Source organism: Gracilinanus agilis, chromosome 4, assembly GCF_016433145.1.
Source record: "Gracilinanus agilis isolate LMUSP501 chromosome 4, AgileGrace, whole genome shotgun sequence".
Classification (NCBI taxonomy): Eukaryota; Metazoa; Chordata; class Mammalia; order Didelphimorphia; family Didelphidae; genus Gracilinanus; species Gracilinanus agilis.
This window is the reverse complement of record NC_058133.1, coordinates 402,174,322-402,192,390: the sequence shown is the minus strand read 5'-3', so window position 1 is coordinate 402,192,390 and position 18,069 is coordinate 402,174,322. Positions and strand designations below refer to the sequence as shown.

General features: G+C 33.4%; 1 protein-coding gene across 3 annotated transcripts in view; it reads right to left on the bottom strand.

Annotated features, from left to right (window-relative positions):
- The window catches only part of ADGRG6 (adhesion G protein-coupled receptor G6), a 186,573-nt gene that overhangs the window by 71,177 nt on the left and 97,327 nt on the right, over positions 1-18,069 (bottom strand). For 2 of the 3 annotated variants that reach the window (XM_044677199.1, XM_044677201.1), the window contains exons 4-5: positions 15,511-15,579; positions 2,153-2,238 (exon numbers count right to left, since the gene is read on the bottom strand). In XM_044677199.1, coding sequence (XP_044533134.1) covers positions 2,153-2,238; positions 15,511-15,579 — 155 coding nt within the window. Of the gene's footprint in view, positions 1-2,152; positions 2,239-13,228; positions 13,310-15,510; positions 15,580-18,069 lie in introns of all 3 variants that reach the window. The other variant, XM_044677200.1, reaches the window with a different exon arrangement.

The window sequence follows — 18,069 nt, the reverse complement described above, 5'->3', positions numbered from 1 at the left end:
GGTTTAAAGCTTTCTCCCTCGCCAGTGAAATATGCTAGTTTTGACTCTTAATATTAAAAAATTCTAAGATAATAACAATTAAAAGCATAAATTCTTATAGATCTTTAGTTTGCAGAGAGTTTTATATACATTATTCCATTTGAATCCCATTGTAACTATTTGAAGTGGGTAAGACAGGTATAATTATTCCCATTATACAGCTGGGGAAAAAGGGGTATAAAGAGAAGTTAAATGACTTGCCCAAGTGATATAGCCGATTTGTTATCAGAAGTAGGATTTAAAGTTGTCTCCTTCATTCCAAGGCCATAAATTTTTTTTTAAAATTTTTTAATTTATTAAAAATTATTCCTATTATCACACTTAGAAAGCTAAATTGCAGAACAGCAAGCAAGAACTGGGGGTAATATACCTGAGTAATGTACCAGACTGTCACCTAATGTGGCATTGACTGTAGGCAGCAGAATTAAATAAAGAGAAGCAAAACTCCTGGGGTGGGTTTTTATAAGGTTTAGACCTTAGAGTCCTTTTGAAAAGATAGGAATTTGGTGAACCAGGTGAGATTCCTTTGTAGTCATTTGTGGTCTGTTATTCCTACATGGCTTATCTAATGTATTTCTGTGCTCTCCGGTGTTCTCTCTATCCCTGGGAAATCTTGTGTGCCAGGGCACACTGAGAACTCCCTAAATTCACAGGCTTAAAGAGTATTTACTTAAATAAGAGTCTGATAAGGATTTCAAAGTCTATCTCCTTATAAAATCTTCCTATCCTTTCCTGATTTTCTTAGATGTGCCTATAAGTCATGGGACCTTGCAGTCCTAGTTTTTAGTGTCCTGGTAATATGTGGGATTGTTTTAGGGAAGCAGAACCTCACTAGGTAAGGGGCTAAGAACTCTTGAATAGTATATTTGTATTTGAAGTTTTTCAATTCTTAGAGGCTAGCCATTTACATATGTATGTATGTATGTATGTATGTATGTATGTATATGTTTACCTATAGGTTTGCATAAACCTATTCATGTATGTGTGTATGCGTGTGTGTGTATGTGTTTCGTGAAACTGACAAGCATCTGAAAGGTACAAATGGTGGGAAAATGTGATTTGTTAAAATGTAAATAAGAGATTGTACTCTCTCTCTCTTTTTATTCCACATTACATATATAATTTAAAAATCTGTGTTGTTGGTGTCTATTTTTAGATTTGGATTGAAAACTCATGGAATAAAAGACCTACATCTGTTCCATTTATATTGTGTTCTGTTCAGTCTGGTCCTTTATAAGACCTTGTAGATAAGGCAGATAATATATTCAAAAAAGGAAGAATGATGTATATGAAAGAATTTCTTAGTGAGTCATGTGTTTCCATAGAATTCTGCTCTTGCTGTTGAAAATGTCAGTTATTTCTCTGACTATAGGACCTAATTTTCCAGATGAAAAATTTTCAGGGATATTTTTTTTAATTCCTTAAAACTTATGCTGACAAATTGCCTTTGTGCATATGCAAAACCAAAGGAAAATAGTTTTACATCAGATACTACCCACCTATTTAACTAAAGATTTCTTTTTAAATTATACCCATCAGTTATTACTTTTGATGTATCTTCAAATGCTATTATTTTAAAAGGATGTTCTTAAGTAAACTCTGATTTTAAATATTCAAATATTAATTTAACATTAACTGATTTTAGTGTTTTTCCTATTTAATTTTTATGTAAAATTAGATTATTTTAATTACTATGTTGTTTTTAAAGAAAACAGTAAAATGAAGACATTTTCCTACCAATCATTCCTTGGAGATCTAAGCAAAGAATAACATTTTCTGATGAAATACTTTATCATTTTTTTCTATTTAGAAAACATTAACATAATGTGCATGAAAATTCAAATTTTCCCCCACCATAAAATGTAGATAGTCCTTTTGGATATCTTACTGATAAGATACTGCATATCGTTTTGTAATTATTAGCACTCTAGTAGATAATTTGTCATTTTGATGTTAAGAATGTAATATTAGCTGCAGATATCATAGGAATACATGAAAGACTCAAAGATGACAAATATTTGGCCACTGATAGAATATCCTAGTTAAAGATTAAATTCATGTCTTTTTTATTTGAGATAGAAAGGGGGGAAAATGCAGCTCAGACTTTACTCACCCATTCTGCAACTTTGCTCTGTACTTTCACCTCAGGTTGGTGTAGCATGTTTTGAATAATCATCGAAATACGGTAAATTATGCCATCTGTCCATGGAAAATAATATTTAGAAAACACTGTATTCTTTTCATGAGCAAACATGTAATTACAATACAAGTGATGGGAAAACAAGCAGCCTCAAAGAAGTCATTTTATTTTATAACTCTAATTATTTTTAGACTCATAAATAATCACAGTAGGGTTCAACTATCAAATGTAATTCTAGAATTCCTGTGTCACTAAATCATATTCTGTATTTTTTAATTGTTTATATTATTTAGAATTCTATAGCTTCCTGATTTTCCATTTATGTCTATTTTTTCATAAGCTAAGGTTGTTATTCATCCCTTTTTCATATTGTATATTACAGATGACGACAATTGAGCTACAAACTTGAAAAAGATGATAAGAATAGGAATTGATTTAAACAACAACAAAAGAAAAAGTCCAGTTAGTCCTATGGATCTTGTAAAAGATCACTTTGTTTCTTTAATAGAAACTGGAATTAACTTCAATAATTTTTCTATGCAAAACAAAGAGGAAAGCAAAAACGCTACTGAATTCTTTGTATCCCAGTGCTTAGCACAGGACCTGGCAATCTCAAGGCACTTAAATACTTGTAGAATTGATTTGAATTCTGAAAAAAAGTTAATATTTTGCCATTGAAAATTTCAAGGTTAAACTGATTCTTTTTTGACTCTAAAACAATCAGATCAAAGGTTAAAAAAAGAAAAAAGAAAAGAAAAGCCAGACTTTACTTTCCTGCATGTTATCAAATAAGAACCATTAAAGTCCCATTTTGATGTTTCATTGCAGCATGGAGAAAACTCCTAGTTCTCAAAATCTGTGCAGTGAAGATCAAGTTTTGTTGAGTCTTAACAAACTAGAAAGATTTCAAGTACTGGCCTGGGGATGACAGTTTTCTGAAGATGAGGAAAAAGGGGCTTATTTTGGGAATGTAACTGCCAATAGATGGGGGTTAGGGAGAAGGGCCACAATCACAAAATAGAATTTCTAAAATATTGCGAGCAATATTTTTGGTGCAGTGGTGGAATATCCTCATTGATCAAATCATGGATCTTTTGAAATCTTAAAGTAAGATGATAAATAAGGACTTTGAATGATTTTTTCCAACTAAACCACTGGCTTCTATTACAAAGACACATTTCTAGGTAGATCAAGATTTCTAGCAACCATGATATTCTGGCCAAAAAGATCAAAGGAGAATGAAAAGGTGAAAGTGTTCATTTTTAATCTATTACTATATTAACTTTCAATTATATTGGCAACTCAAATCTCTAGACCCTGCCAAATCCCATCTCAAACTCCAGACTACCATCTTCAGCTACTTCCTATTGGCATAACAAACTAAACAGGTCCACATTTGAATGTATTTCTTTTCTCTCAATAATGTCCCATCAGAGAAGTCATCATGTGATAAGAAGTATGTATGATTCAGAGTGAAATAAGCAGAACTGGGAGAACATTGTACAAAATAAAATTTAAAAAAAAACAGCAATATTGGACAATGATGATCTGTGAAAACTTGGCTACTCTCAGCAATGCAATGATATTGGCCTATCCTGAAAGAGTTATGATGGGGAATACTATCTCCCTCCATAGAAAGGACTGTTGGAGTTGTCTTTCACATCACTTTTTATGGTTTTATTTTGAGGTTTTGGTTATGTATGTGTGCTCCTACCACAGTGAGCAAAATGGAAGTGTGTTTTGCATGACAATAAAAACAAAATTAAAAATAAAATGGCCTCAACTTTTTCCCTTCTTCCCCTTCATAACATTTGATTTTCCACACTACATTGGTTCAAAGAAGGTGCTCAATAAATATTTCTTTAAATCGAATAATAGTTTAAACTTAATTTGTGTTGAATTTTCTAATTCACCTGGCAGACTTTTCTAAACTTGCATGTTTGAATTCTTCTTGGCATTTTATTAGGATTCAGGGTCAAAATACAGAAACATTACCATTTTGAAAGATTTATATATTTTTTTTGGAGGGAAGAGACAGCAAGAGTATGCCTCAAGAGATGGAATATTCTAGCATAAACTTTATGTTTATTCAATTTTCTTTGCTTGAGACTTGGCTTGGGAAAGTATCAAAATGAAGTTTATACACACACACACACACAAGTGGATTTATGATGAACATTAAAGTGAGTTGAGATTGTAGGTAGGAATGGGGGTAAGAAAGCAAAAGTATGAAAACTCCCAATAAGAAACCCCCCACCCATATTATCATTATGATGTCACAGCATCCAAGTCGGGGCCAAACAAAGCCAAGAACCACTATCCTTAATAAATTTGGATAACCAGGGAAAAATACATTGAAAGATAAGAGTTTTAATGTGTTTGGGTAAATTTGTTTCAGTCTATCAAATCATTCAGTCTCTTTAATGAGCCTGATTTCACCTTTCTTTTTGAAATGAAGACTGATTTCATGGAAGGAATATTGGACTTGAAGTCAACAGAGACCTGGTTTGGAATCCTGCCTCCAGTGCTGACCATAGGATGTTGGACAAATCACTTGTCTCTCTGAGCTCCTCAGTGCTAACTTTGTAAAAGGAAGTGAATATCACTTATATTGCCTATTCCACAGAGTTGTAGTGAGAAAAGTAGTTTTTAAATATTAAAGCCATATACAGATAACACACTTGGATTTGTGTTTGTGTATGTATGGACATGTGTATGCATACATATATACATATAATCTATTATTTTTATTCTTTTTTTGGAACAGTTTATTTGGGATTATAAATTCTAACTTTTAGATTACCCTATACAGTTCTCCAAATTAGTTAAAGGATGTTCTGATAATTCTGAGGAAGACCAGAGTACCAGAACTCAGAAATCTATTTAAAGGTTTAAAGGAATTTTTGGTGTTTATCAAAGCTGAATATTTTAAAATCTACCACTAGATGGTGACCTAAAGCATGGTATTGGCAAGTTCATAAAAGCATGATTCCTTCCCACTATCTGGAGAATACATTACTGCTCTTTGGTGATAAAAAGTGAAATTTGAAGAAGAAAAAGAGAACACAAATCAATGTGTGGTAGGATTTTTTAATTACCAAAAATTTTAATATTATGAATATTTATGTGTCTCTAGAATAGTTTGTGTACTTTCTTCTACAATCTACTTTTTTTTTACCTCTAAAAATAAAGATATAATGTCAACATCACAGAGTATGAATGAAACCACTTTATAAATCTAGTCATCTCCTTTCAGTTGAATTGGTTAAGAAATGAAAGGGCAGAAAAACTAAAATGTAGTAATGGATTATACTGGTTAGTTGGCTTGCAAAACTGTCATGAATGTTATATTACCATATCTAACATTTTAAGTGACTGCTAAAAGCCATGACATTTCCTACAAGTAACTCTAAATTCTGACTCACTAACTCAGTTTATTTTTCCTACATTTCACTGAACAGACTGACACCATCGTTAACCTCTGATCTACAAAAGCAGTTAAGGTCACTGAGTGATTCACATAAGGAAGATAAAATGCCTTTTGAAGGCTTGGGAAGTAGAATTCTTGGTTTATTGATTGGTTTGCTAGCTTATTGCAGCAGAAGATGTATTGTTATCAGAGGAAATGGATGATCCATGATATGTTACGGGAGAGGAGATACTTTGAAATGGCAAGAAAAATTGATGGACAATTTTCTTTGCACTATCCTGGAATCTAAGCTGTCTTCACCTAGAGAATTAATGGCTACAGGGACTGCCAGAATGGAAAATGTATGAGTTAAATATTCATAAATTATGGAGGCTTCAAAAGATATATGTCCTGTGTTCTGAAGCCCCTTATTGTCATGAATAGTATCTGAATCCAAAATGTGCATTTCTTAAAAGAAAATGCTTAAAAGTACATCTATTTTCCAACTGGGTGAAACTTCTAAGACTAGATTCAAAACCTGACTCTTTGGTATGAATCATATGATGAGAAAGTATCTAAAAACGTCTGAGGGTCCTTTTCAGGAAATCCCACATTAGTTAAATGCCTTTTATTTGACCTATGAGTAATGCTACTTCTTCATAATTCCATATAAGTTGCAGAAGTGAAACATTTTGATTTAAGTTCTTTCCATGGCTGTGGAGTTAGCAGTAAAAAAGAGACTGATGGTGTTGAGAAGACATTAAGAAAGCCATTAAATATCCTAACTGTGCTTCTGGAGTATTCCCCTCCCAGGTGATTGAACAGAAGAGAACACAAACTCCTGACTGGAAATAACAGACAAGAAACTGGATTTAAATAAAAAGAGAGAAAGAGGGGGAACATGTCTACTTTTCCATTGGCTTTCCTTGAACTGAATTTCATGTCTATAGCAACAGTCAGTCAGAGATTCTCCTTTCATTGATAACATTGTAGTACTACTTTAAGAGCTTGAAGAAATAGTCTCTTTTGGACATTTAAGGCTTTTTACCTTCTGCATAAGAAACTACAACTGCAAGAATTTCAGGACCCTGAAACTACACTATGCACATCCTGAGAAGCCAGCTTCAGTGCTTCCCAGTTTCATGGTATTTATTATTTCAAGCCAGAAAGAATCTTAAAAGAAAATCTAATGTAACTTTTTTTTTAGTTTACAGAAGAGGGAACCAAGGCTTAGAGAAGTTAAGTGATTTGTATAACATCAACCAGTGAAACCAGATTTTGAACCCTGGGCCTCTCAATCTGCCCCTCCTTCCACTGCTCTATGTTGCTTCCAATGAAAAGATGCCATAGCTTTTAGGCACTGAGATTCTAGATATGTCAGAACCTAAGGATCTTACAGTCTTCCAAAATGCAAGTAATTATGCCTTGTAAATTCTGTAACTTGAAGTATTATGTCATATAAAGAAGCAGAAGCTACTGGGGTAGGAAAAAGCAATCACACTCTTCCATGCCTGGAGGAAAGGAGAAGATGTTGGGAAATTAGATGGCAAAAATGTTTGCATCTTGGTTTAAAGTCCTTGTCACTTAATCTTTTATTCTCTGTTAGATATCTTTAAGAAGTAGAGGGCAGCTAGTTGGCACAGTAGATAGTGGCCAAGCCTGGAGTTAGGAAGACTGATCTTTCTGGGTTCAAATCTGGCCTCAGACACTAACTAGCTACATGCCGCTAGACAAGGCTCTGACCCTATTTGCTTTAGTTTCCTCATCTGTAAAATGAACTGGCAGGAAATGTCAAACCACTCCAGTATCTTTACCAAGAAAATCCCAATGAGATCACAAAGAGTTGGATACAACTGAAGTGACTGAACAAGAATTAAAGATGTAGAAAAGGTGCCAACTTGCATTAGTCAAGGAAGATGCTCACTGGGAACTTCTTAAATTAATGAAATGCCAGGTCTAGTCTCTATCTCTATCCTCTATATTTAAAATGATGTTCTTTCACATTAATATATCACATGATTACTTCCAAGTATTTAAAAAAGATTCAGCAGAAAATAGGTGTATGCAAATAGCAACCTGAGTGTTAGAGTATTACCACATGACGAAGATATAGCATTTCTCCTTGCCAAAGTCAACCAATCTCTGGGCACAATTACATCTTATGCTGTCCTTTCTTCTCCAGAAGACATCCGTGTCCTCTCTATCTGCCAACTGGTTCTTTTCACACTTAAAAACCCTCTGCAAACTGGCTTCTGATTTTCATGACTCAGCTGAAACTGTTCTCTCCAAAATAATCATCTTTTCATTGAAAAATCTAATGGCCCTTTTATCAACCTTCATCCTTCCTGGTTTCTCTATAGTATTTGACATTGTTGACCAACTTCTCTTCTTGGATGTTCTCTCTCTCTTCTCTGGACTTGATACTACTTCTCCTTATTCTCCTCTTATTTATCTTTTTTATCTATCCATTTCTTTGCAGTTTCCTTTGCTGAATCTTCATATATAACATACCCACTAACTATATGACTTAAGACTCTCTACTGTGCCCTCTTTGCTTTTCTCTATATATTCTCACTTGGTGATTCCTTTAGCTCCTGTAAGTGCAACTACCATCTTTATATATGACTCCCAAATCTATAAACACAAACCAGCATCACATTGACTAGTGGAAATATTAAATCAGATGTCTAATAGGTGTCTCTCCCTCTAAGCCCAAATCTCTTCCAAACTTCCTATCTATCTATCTATCTATCTATCTATCTATCTATCTATCTATCTATCTATCTATCTATCTATCCTGATGACAAATATTGTTATTTCTTCTCCTACTATTCTCAGTCTGATCCCTTCTCTCTTTTCATATAACCTCTATATTAGTTCAAGGCCTCATCACCTGTTGTCTGTTCTAGTTTAAAAGCTTTGTGATTGGCCTCCTTGTCCCAACTTTCTTCCCACCACATCTATCCTTTATGAGTCTACCAAAGTCATCTTCCTAAAGCACAGTTCTGACCATATCACTACCATTCAATAAACAACAATTGCTCTATTTTATCTTAAACTAGAATGAAATTAAAATTCTTGCTTACCTTTTAAAGCTCTTTACAACCTGGCCACTTTCAAGTGTTCTAATCTTACACATTGCTCCTTTTTATGGACTCTAATACCTTATCTCTGCCTTTGTACTGGGTATTCCCCATAAATGGAATGCTCTCCCTTCATATCTTGCCCATTTAGAATCCTTAATTATATTAAGTTCAAGAAACTTACCTTTTGGAGGAGACCTACAAGCTGTGAATGTCTTTCCCTCTATAAAGTCTACACAGACTATTCTTTTTGTATCTTGCATATGCCTATATATGTACACATTGCATAGCTCATTATAAAGCAAGTCTCTTTGAGGGAAAGGAATATTATTGTTTCCCCTCCCACTCCATTCTCATATCTCTTATACAGTAAGTTCATAATAAATGTTTTTTCTGATTGCAAATGGTAAAATTGTAAAATTGTTAATGGAGGTCGCATGGAATAAAGGAAAGAATACTGGACTTTGAGTTAAAGGATATGGATTTAAGTCCTCACTCTGCTGCTGGTCAACTACCTTGGGCAAATCATTCATCTTTTCTGGGCTTCAGTTTCCTTACTGTAAAATCAGAGGACTAGATCAAATGATCTCTAAATTTCCTTCTTTTATTCCCATCCCCTGATCTAATTATTACTGTAAACAATCATCCCCTGATCTAATTATTACTGTAAACAATCTCTGAAGAACTGATAGGTATAAAAAGCAAGACTTTATTATCATTCCCACTATTATTACCTACCATCTAGCCACAACCATTACCACCACCAGCACCACCATCATTATCCTCACTGTTATCTCCTCATCTTTTTGATAGGATTTAGATTTAAATGTCCTCAGGACAATGGAGAAGAACATAACTGGATTATAATGGATTTTAGTACACTTTTGACTTTTTCTTACAGCTAAGATAGCAGAGTAAAGAATGCTTTGAGCTCACTCAAACCCACCTCCAAAAAAACACCCCCAAAAAAGCTTTGAAAATGTATAGAGGGGCAGCTGGGTGGCTCAGTGGATTGAGAGTCAGTCCCAGAGATGGGAGGACCTGGGTTCAAATCTGATGTCAGACACTTCCTAGCTGTGTGACCTTGGGCAAGTCACTTAACCACCATTGCTTAGCCCTTACCACTTTTCTGCCTTGAAACCAATATACAGTATTGATTCTAAGACAGAAGGTAAGAGTTTTTAAAAAATGAATATGCTTTCATCAAAATAAATAGTATATGTAGCTATGCTGATTCCAAATTTTATTGAAATATTCTGATACTGTCTTGGGTTGTTACTTCAATAAATGAATGCTCTGTGATATATACTTTTCCTTAAAGCTTGAATATAGTTATGACATACAAAAGAGTCAGACTTTTGTAAAGCAGCTAGGTGGTACCATGCACCTGGTCCTGGTCCTGAAGTCAGGAAGACCTGATTTCAAATCTGGTCTATGTCTGATATTTACTAGCTGTGCAGCCTTGGTTAAGTCACTTAACTCTCTTTGCTTCAGTTTCCTCACATGTAAAATGAGAATGATAGTTCAAATCTCAATTTACATATGTTTTTTAGTCTTTTGTGGGATGCCTAATTGTGGCCTGGAATAGTATTGAAAAAATATTCTTTATCTATTTCTGGCTAATTGCTAAAAAAGTGGAATATCTTTAATAAATATGCTGAAACACTTATTTGCTGATCGTACTAAATACCCTGATTCTCTATAAAGTCCTAAAAACAGAAAACAACTTAAAAATAAATCATAGTATGAATTCTGGTGATGGCAAAAAAAGAGGGCAAAACATTTTGTGTCAGATCAGTGGTTCCCAAACTTTTTTGGCCTAACGCCCCCTTTCCAGAAAAAATATTACTTAGCACCCCCATCACATACTATATTGTTCTTCCATTTTAGCATTTCATACTTCAGTGTATCCATCTAAGCAAGTATTCCTTCCATTTGCAAAAATTCCAACCTACTTCATACCTTCTCATCCTATGTAAATTTTGCCAATGTTTTTCCACATATTTACTACAAAGGTTCTTATGAAAGTTCCAGGAGCTTTCCTTTGGATTTTTATATTTTCTGTGTACCTGTACAGCATTTAAGCTTCCCATTGGTAATTTCTTATTCTCGTGACATATATTGCCCATCTCATCTTCTTATAGCACATTTCCAAAATAATCTTGAGCATAAGACATTGTTGGAAACAGATGAGAATTCACTTGTGCCCAATCTATTTCTTCATTCCACTGACCTTTTCATCACTTACAATTTTATTTTGTGAAGACCTTAGTGTTACGAGATTTGCAATTCTTATCTTGTCATCTAAGGTTTTGCTGATTTTGACATTTTCTCTAACAAAGTGATTGTCAGGCAGTTTGAGAAGTATAAAAGTGTATAATAAATTATTTTTGTGTAGAAAGAACTTGTTTTCTTTTTATAGTTAATATGTTCATGAAGAAAATAGTAAAACATGAACTTTTCTCTTCAGAATATTATTGATGGAAAAAAGTAAGTCATTGGTAATCCATTGTTAAAAGAACTTTTAATAAGTAGATATTTAATTTAAAAGTTGTATCCATTTTCTTTCAAAACAAACAAAAATAAGCAAGGTGAATCTACTGTATTTTAATGAAAGAATCATGAGACAGTATTTACAGTACTGTGTAATGATCTTTAAAGCTTTTTTGGTTTCAAGGCCAAAATTTTAGCCTTCACATCTGTAATGGTTCCAAAAAAATATGATTTCAATTTTCCTTTAGGGAATTCCAGATTCGGAAACATTTTAGATTATTCTAATAGATTTGCCCATTATGGCAAAACCAAAATGTAGGCGACGATGAAAAATTAGTAGGACTAAAAGAATGACAACAGACTTTTTTCAAGAAGTTGGAAATTGTATAAAAAAATGACTACAGTTCCACTCCACCAAGTCCAGGCCTGAAAGAGAAGTATCTTATGGAACAGAGGATGTGTCAGTAGTAGAGGGAGAAGTCCACAAAGACTCTTTTGTATGTCCATTCAAAGAGTGCATGACTGAATCACAATTATAATATTCCAAATTACTGGCTGGAGTCCATCTAAAATACGCATTGGAACCTTTGCTTGTTGCTACTTTCTTGGAGACTGGTGGAATTTGTACTTCATCATAAATCCTGTTGATGTGGATATCAAAAGCATGCTAAAACACTGCTCCAATGACACACAGATTTTATGGTTCCTCTGAGATATATACATATGTGTGCATGCATATGTATGAATGCATAGATGTACTGCTTCATGCAAAACAGTACACAGTTCCAACAAATGTCCTTACAGAAGTAGATGCAACCTCTAAAGGAAAAAGGCAAAGTAAGTTGTATGAATTTTGTTTCTATGGATCAACAGTTCTTAACTAGGGGAAGGGACTCAAAAGATCCATGAAGTTGATGGCAAAAATTATTTCTCTATTTCATCATAACTGGTTTCTTTTGTAATCATTTTATGTCTTTAAAAATATTATTCTGAGGAGTTTGTAAGACTCATCAGACTGCTGAAGAGGAGGAATATGACATGAAAAAGGTTAGGAGCCTTCTATCTAGATTTTGCTTATTCAGGGGAGAATGTTATATTTTTAATCTGAGGAAATCTTTTTCTCAATAGGCCAAATGGATAGAAAAAAGGTAATTCCTTTATCGCATAATCGTGGGTACTACTCTTCCTGAGGTAGTGATGAAGACAGATTGGGGGTGGGTACCTGATAGGCTCTCTTTCATTACAAAGTAAGCAAGAATGCTATGTATCATATATATATATATATATATATATATATATGTTTAAAACTATAAAAAAAGAAATCCCACCCTCTCTCTCCTATTGTTTAAGTGTATTGTATTATTAGACCAGGGTCTTCAAAAATGGCATATGAAATATAAATAGCATACATAAAAGATACAAAAGTTATTAAAAAAACAAAAATGCCTAATTCATAAAATGACTGACATCTCCTCCCTTCCAAAAAATAGAACAAATACAAAACACTGTCCATCGTAATTGATTAAAATGATCAAGTGGTTGATCCATCAGTAGCACCGACTTCAGTAAGAGATAAAATCAATATAAAGGGTTTTTAAATTTTAGTTTTATGAAATATTAAAATCCAATATTGTTTCTGAACAGACATCACACAAAGCATTATAAATTCCTAATAGAAACATTATGCTTTTGAAATCACCATTAAAATTCATCCCTTAATTTTTAAAATTTAAAATAGCTTTCCTCCAAAAGACAGCTCAAGTAGAAAATGGAGAGAAATGGTTATTAAATTCTATTCATTTCATTTGCCCAAAATCAATTATATTATTAATCTGAATCACACAAATTAAAATAATACTCAGTACAAACTGCTCTTCCAGATAAATAAATAACATGTATAAGAAGACATGTATGTATCTATATGTAGATACACACATAACATACATATATATGCCTGTTTATCTTAAATAGCAGGCAACTGATGAAAATCTTGGCGTTTTCCTTCAGAATAAAGTTGTTAATTGCTCAGAGACACTACAAAGAAAAATGGGAAAGATTTCTTACCATTCCTTTGGTTATCGACTCTATTAGTAACAGGCATGTTAGTGGTGACAATGGGTGGTGTAGTAGGAGAGTTTACAGTAGCTGGCAATAAAGATGAGAAAGATGTAATCTTGCAAAGGAACACATGACCGTTAATATGGATAAGCAATCTAGCACTCATTAATGCATGAAAACAGATACATGAGAGTAATGGCAACCATCTACTGCTAGACACTAAATATCAAAAACTCAAAGTTTACAACAAGTAGGGAGGAGAAATAAAGGCAGAGGTTCCATATCCCCAAATGGAATCATTCATCATGATCCTGGGTAAAAAGCTACATAAAGGTTCCAGAAAAATGGCATCATAGAGATATTCTGGACTGGAAGTCAGAAGATCTGAATTCTAGTCCTGGCTCTGGCTCTGTTACGAATTCACTTTGTGTACTCCTTCTATGTCATTTTGACCTTCTAGCCTTTAGTTTCGCAATTGTAAAATAAAAAGATTTGACTAGCTCGTCACTAAGGGTATGCTTATAATACTTAAATCTTAAATCTCTTAAATACTTTAATCTTAAAATTCTAGGCTTCTACAAAATTAAGTTATTCCGACTTTTGCCACATTCAAACTAAAGTGAAATCTCCAAGGATTGATTCTTTCTCCTTGAGAAGAGAAACTACAAATATTAAGAAAACCAAATCAGAAACAAATGTGAAACAAATCAATCATTTAAAGATACAACTAGCTTTACTAAGCACTATTCAATGGACTGTTATGTAAGGGCTATCCTTACAAGGGCGACATTTTCAAAGGATTACATCATATCCATGCTGTTAACACTGAAATTCACAGATGAAAACCTCATGTACTTCTTTTAAAATGTTCCTAAGTATTTGTGAACAGATACATTTTCAAAGAAATACAAGAAAAAACTTTCCTCAATATGAAGTAAGATTCAAAGGAATGTATATATACACATATGCATGTATACATATATGTATATATGTGTATATATGTACATCTCCCCATGCACAGTCACACTTGTATGTGTATACATCATACAAACAGTGTTTTTTAGAAAATCATTATATGTTGGGAAGCATACCAGGAAATGTCAGAGGTCTTCCATTGGCTGGAGCTCTCTTTTCTTAGAGTATGACGGTAAAAAAATTTCCTATCTTTCCCTCCATTACTTCTTTTTAAAAGTGGGCACATTAAATTCACATATGAATTTAAGTGAAGCAACATGGTAATTCTTCGTATGGCTGAAATTTAATTAGGTTTCTCACTTTCTCAATTGACCATTATCCTCTATAATATAATTGGTGTTTTTTTCCCACTCAGATCCAAGGCAAATTTTAAAAATTCAGAACCAAAATTTTCAAACCTTTATGTTGATTTCTCCCCTTTTTTATTGTTAGAGTAGTAACAAGCATGGTTTGAGGAAAAAACATATTTTCTCCATGAATTCAGTTTATTAAAATGGTCATATTCATGATTCCATATTTCAAAGAATCCAGTACTTCTTTTGGCATTGAATTCATAGTGGATATGGGTGAAAGGGGTCACGAGGATATTAGGAGCCACAAAGGAAAAAATAAAGATGAAATTCATTTTTATTTTAATAATTGTACTTAACTGTAATTATATATTACTGAGTATACTGCTATTTAGTACATAATATATAATTGATGTAATATGTAACATGATATAATTATTATTTAACTTAATAATTATCTGTAGTAATGTTAATCATTATTGCTTTAATAATAATAGCAATAATTCTGAGCAAGCCTTGAGTTATTTTGAAATCAAAGTCTCACTGTAAATGATAAATGTTCTGGCAGTCTCCAGTTAAATTAGCAGAGCATTACATTTACTTTCAATATTTGTTCTCATTATATGAACATGAATACTTCCTTAGAACATTCTGCGTCAGGATTAATACAGGACCTTCGCAATCTGCTTGAGAAGAAAATAGAGGAAGAAATGAAATCAACTCTTGTTAAATAGTCATGTAATCATTCACATTTGAAATAGTAAAAGCTTTATGGAAATCTGCTCAGACTGTGTGAATGCATTCCTTTCTTTATGCTGTATGTACAGTACACCCACACAACTAAGAAGACTTCCAGAAATCTTTCTATTTTTCTGGTTGCTGCCTTGCAAAATTAGAAAAGAAAAAGAAAAAAAGTTAAGCTGAAAACTCAAACAATAACAAAAGCATTATCTAAAAAAAGCATGACAGCAAAACCGAAGTTTTGGAAAAAACAAAATTGTTGAAATGATGTCATATTCCTACCTTGACAAAGGGTTCCCAGGTCTGCACAGCTAGTGAGTTCTGATGCTGGCCGTGGAATTAGGTATGAACCTTAATAAACCGAAACAAATCATTACATGAGTTTGACTTACAATTTTTTAAAGCTCACAAATTAAAAAGCATACAAATAAAAGAAAACAAGGTATAGAAAGCAAGGAGCTCCTAGAAAAGGAATCAGAAAAACTCATTTTATTTCAAACACCAGTGATGTACATACTATGGAAAAATGCATTGTGTTAAGGGACAGGGATACAAAGATGTAAAATCATATTCTCCAGCCTCAATAAGCTTAAAATCTAATGGGAGGAATAATATCTCTTCTTGTTCAGTTGTGTTCAACTCTTCATGACCTTATTTGGGGTTTTCTTGGCAAATATACTTGGAATGGCTTGTGATTTCCTTCTCCTGTTCATTTCACTGAAGAGGAAACTGGAGCAGAGTAAAGTGACTTCCCAGGGTAACAGAGCAAGTTAAGCATCTGATAATATCACTACACATGTAATTATTGTACCAGTAAGAATCCCATTATATACTTAGAAAGATTCAAACAGTATAATGATGTTCTCAGAAGAAAACTTTTTGTGAAGATCAGGGAAAGTTTCATGGAGGAGGTGACAGCTGAGCTAAGACTAAAAGGAAGGATTTAATTAGGCATATATACAAGGGGGGTCAATTTCAGATATGAGGCACTACTTTATTGCATATTCTCTTTTCATATGGAGAAATTAGTGCTAACAGGCAAGAAAATACTTTTGTATGAAGAAAAAGAGTTATTTTGAAGTGATAAAAGAAATTTGGGAGAGATTTGTGGAGTGGGATATCAAATGAACTGTGGAATAAATTTAAATCACCTTGTACAGTATATAGGATGATGCCTTATTTGTTTGTGAATAGTTTGATGGTTTAAAGGATACAAAGAATGAACTCTTATTTATTAAAAACCTGATGAAATGTGAACATGAAGAAGCATACATTTAAAGATAAAGAATGAGATGGAGGATCATTTTGAGAACTTAAGAGTTATTTAGAATACTCTAAGTATTGTGATCCCTCACTTTATTTGCACATAACTGCTTTAAGACTGGAGAATAAGCCTCACAAAATGAAAGTCATTTCTATTTGGAGATCAAAGCATGATTGAGTAAGGGCTGTTTATTTCATTAGGGAAACCTGATGAGTTATTATAAGTGAATAATATCTTATTGAGTATCATGAGGAACTGATTTAAGCCACTGAAACAGGCTACAGAGGCTGGCTGGGGAAGGATCCAACCCAATCTATAATATAAATGTAACCAAAATATTCCCCTGCTGAAGAACCTTCATAGACTTCTTATAACCTTAGGATAAAATGCAAAGTCCTCAGTTTAGCATTAAAAACCCTTCACAAATTGTTCCCCAGCCTTCCTCCCCAGGCTTACTGTGCAAGACTCCTATTCACTCATTCTAGATTCCTGCCAAACACATCTTCTTGTTCCCTAAATATAACATGCCTTTTAGGTAGGTGGATATCTCTGACAGGGTGCTTCCTGCTCCATCAAAATAATGGTGAAAAGAGGTAAAGGAAGATAAGATAGGTGAGGGAGGCAATGTTGGGGAAAATCAATTCAGAAACTAGATTCACATCCCAATAAAGTACTTAAAGAAGGAAGGAAGAAAAAGTAAAAAAAGGCCTAATTTAACATAATTTCTTTAACCCCTTGAATCACCATTGTTTTTAAATGGTTGACACTTTCATTTTCAACATTATAAGATGATTAAATATAACTCTCCTAGCATCTCAATCTCAACTTTTGAAATAATGGATTAGATACATTGGGTTCACTTCTATTTTATTCATTATGTATTCTATCTGACTCACTGCATTAAATTTATTTAGTGAGTCAGATAGAATATATATATATATATATATATATATATATATATATATTAGAGAGAGAGAGAGAGAGAGAGAGAGTCAGTCTTTGATAATCCACAGTATCAATGGAGGGTATATGTTGAAGTTAAAAGGATTCTGGACTGAGAGGCAAGAGCTCTGGAGTTGTCATGGCTCTCTATCTCTTACAAACTATGTGACCTTGGACAGATGACAATCTTTCTGGTTCTCAATTTCTTCACCTGTAAAATGAATACTTTGTTCTAAAAAAGTTCCATAATATCTTTCAAGTTAGGTATTATGTAAAATACCAGGAAGTCTAGGCTAGATTATTTTTTTAAAGTCTTTAATACTAAGTATTGGTTTCAGTGCTAAAGAGCATTAAGGGCTAGTGACTTTTCTCGGGTCACACAGCAAGAAAGTGTCTGAGGTCAGATTTGAACTGAGGACCTTCCATCTCCAGACCTGGCTGTCTCTTCACTAAGCCACTTAGCTGCGCTTAGATTATCTGTAATGATAATGATTCATCACAGCAGAGTAGAAAGAGGACTGGAGATATAATTGTAAGATCTAGTTTTAAAACTGGGATCTTTCACCTTTGTAATTTTGAGCTTAATTAGTCATCTTGACTCTTGTTTTGATGCTGAACTGCATGGGGAAGATGAC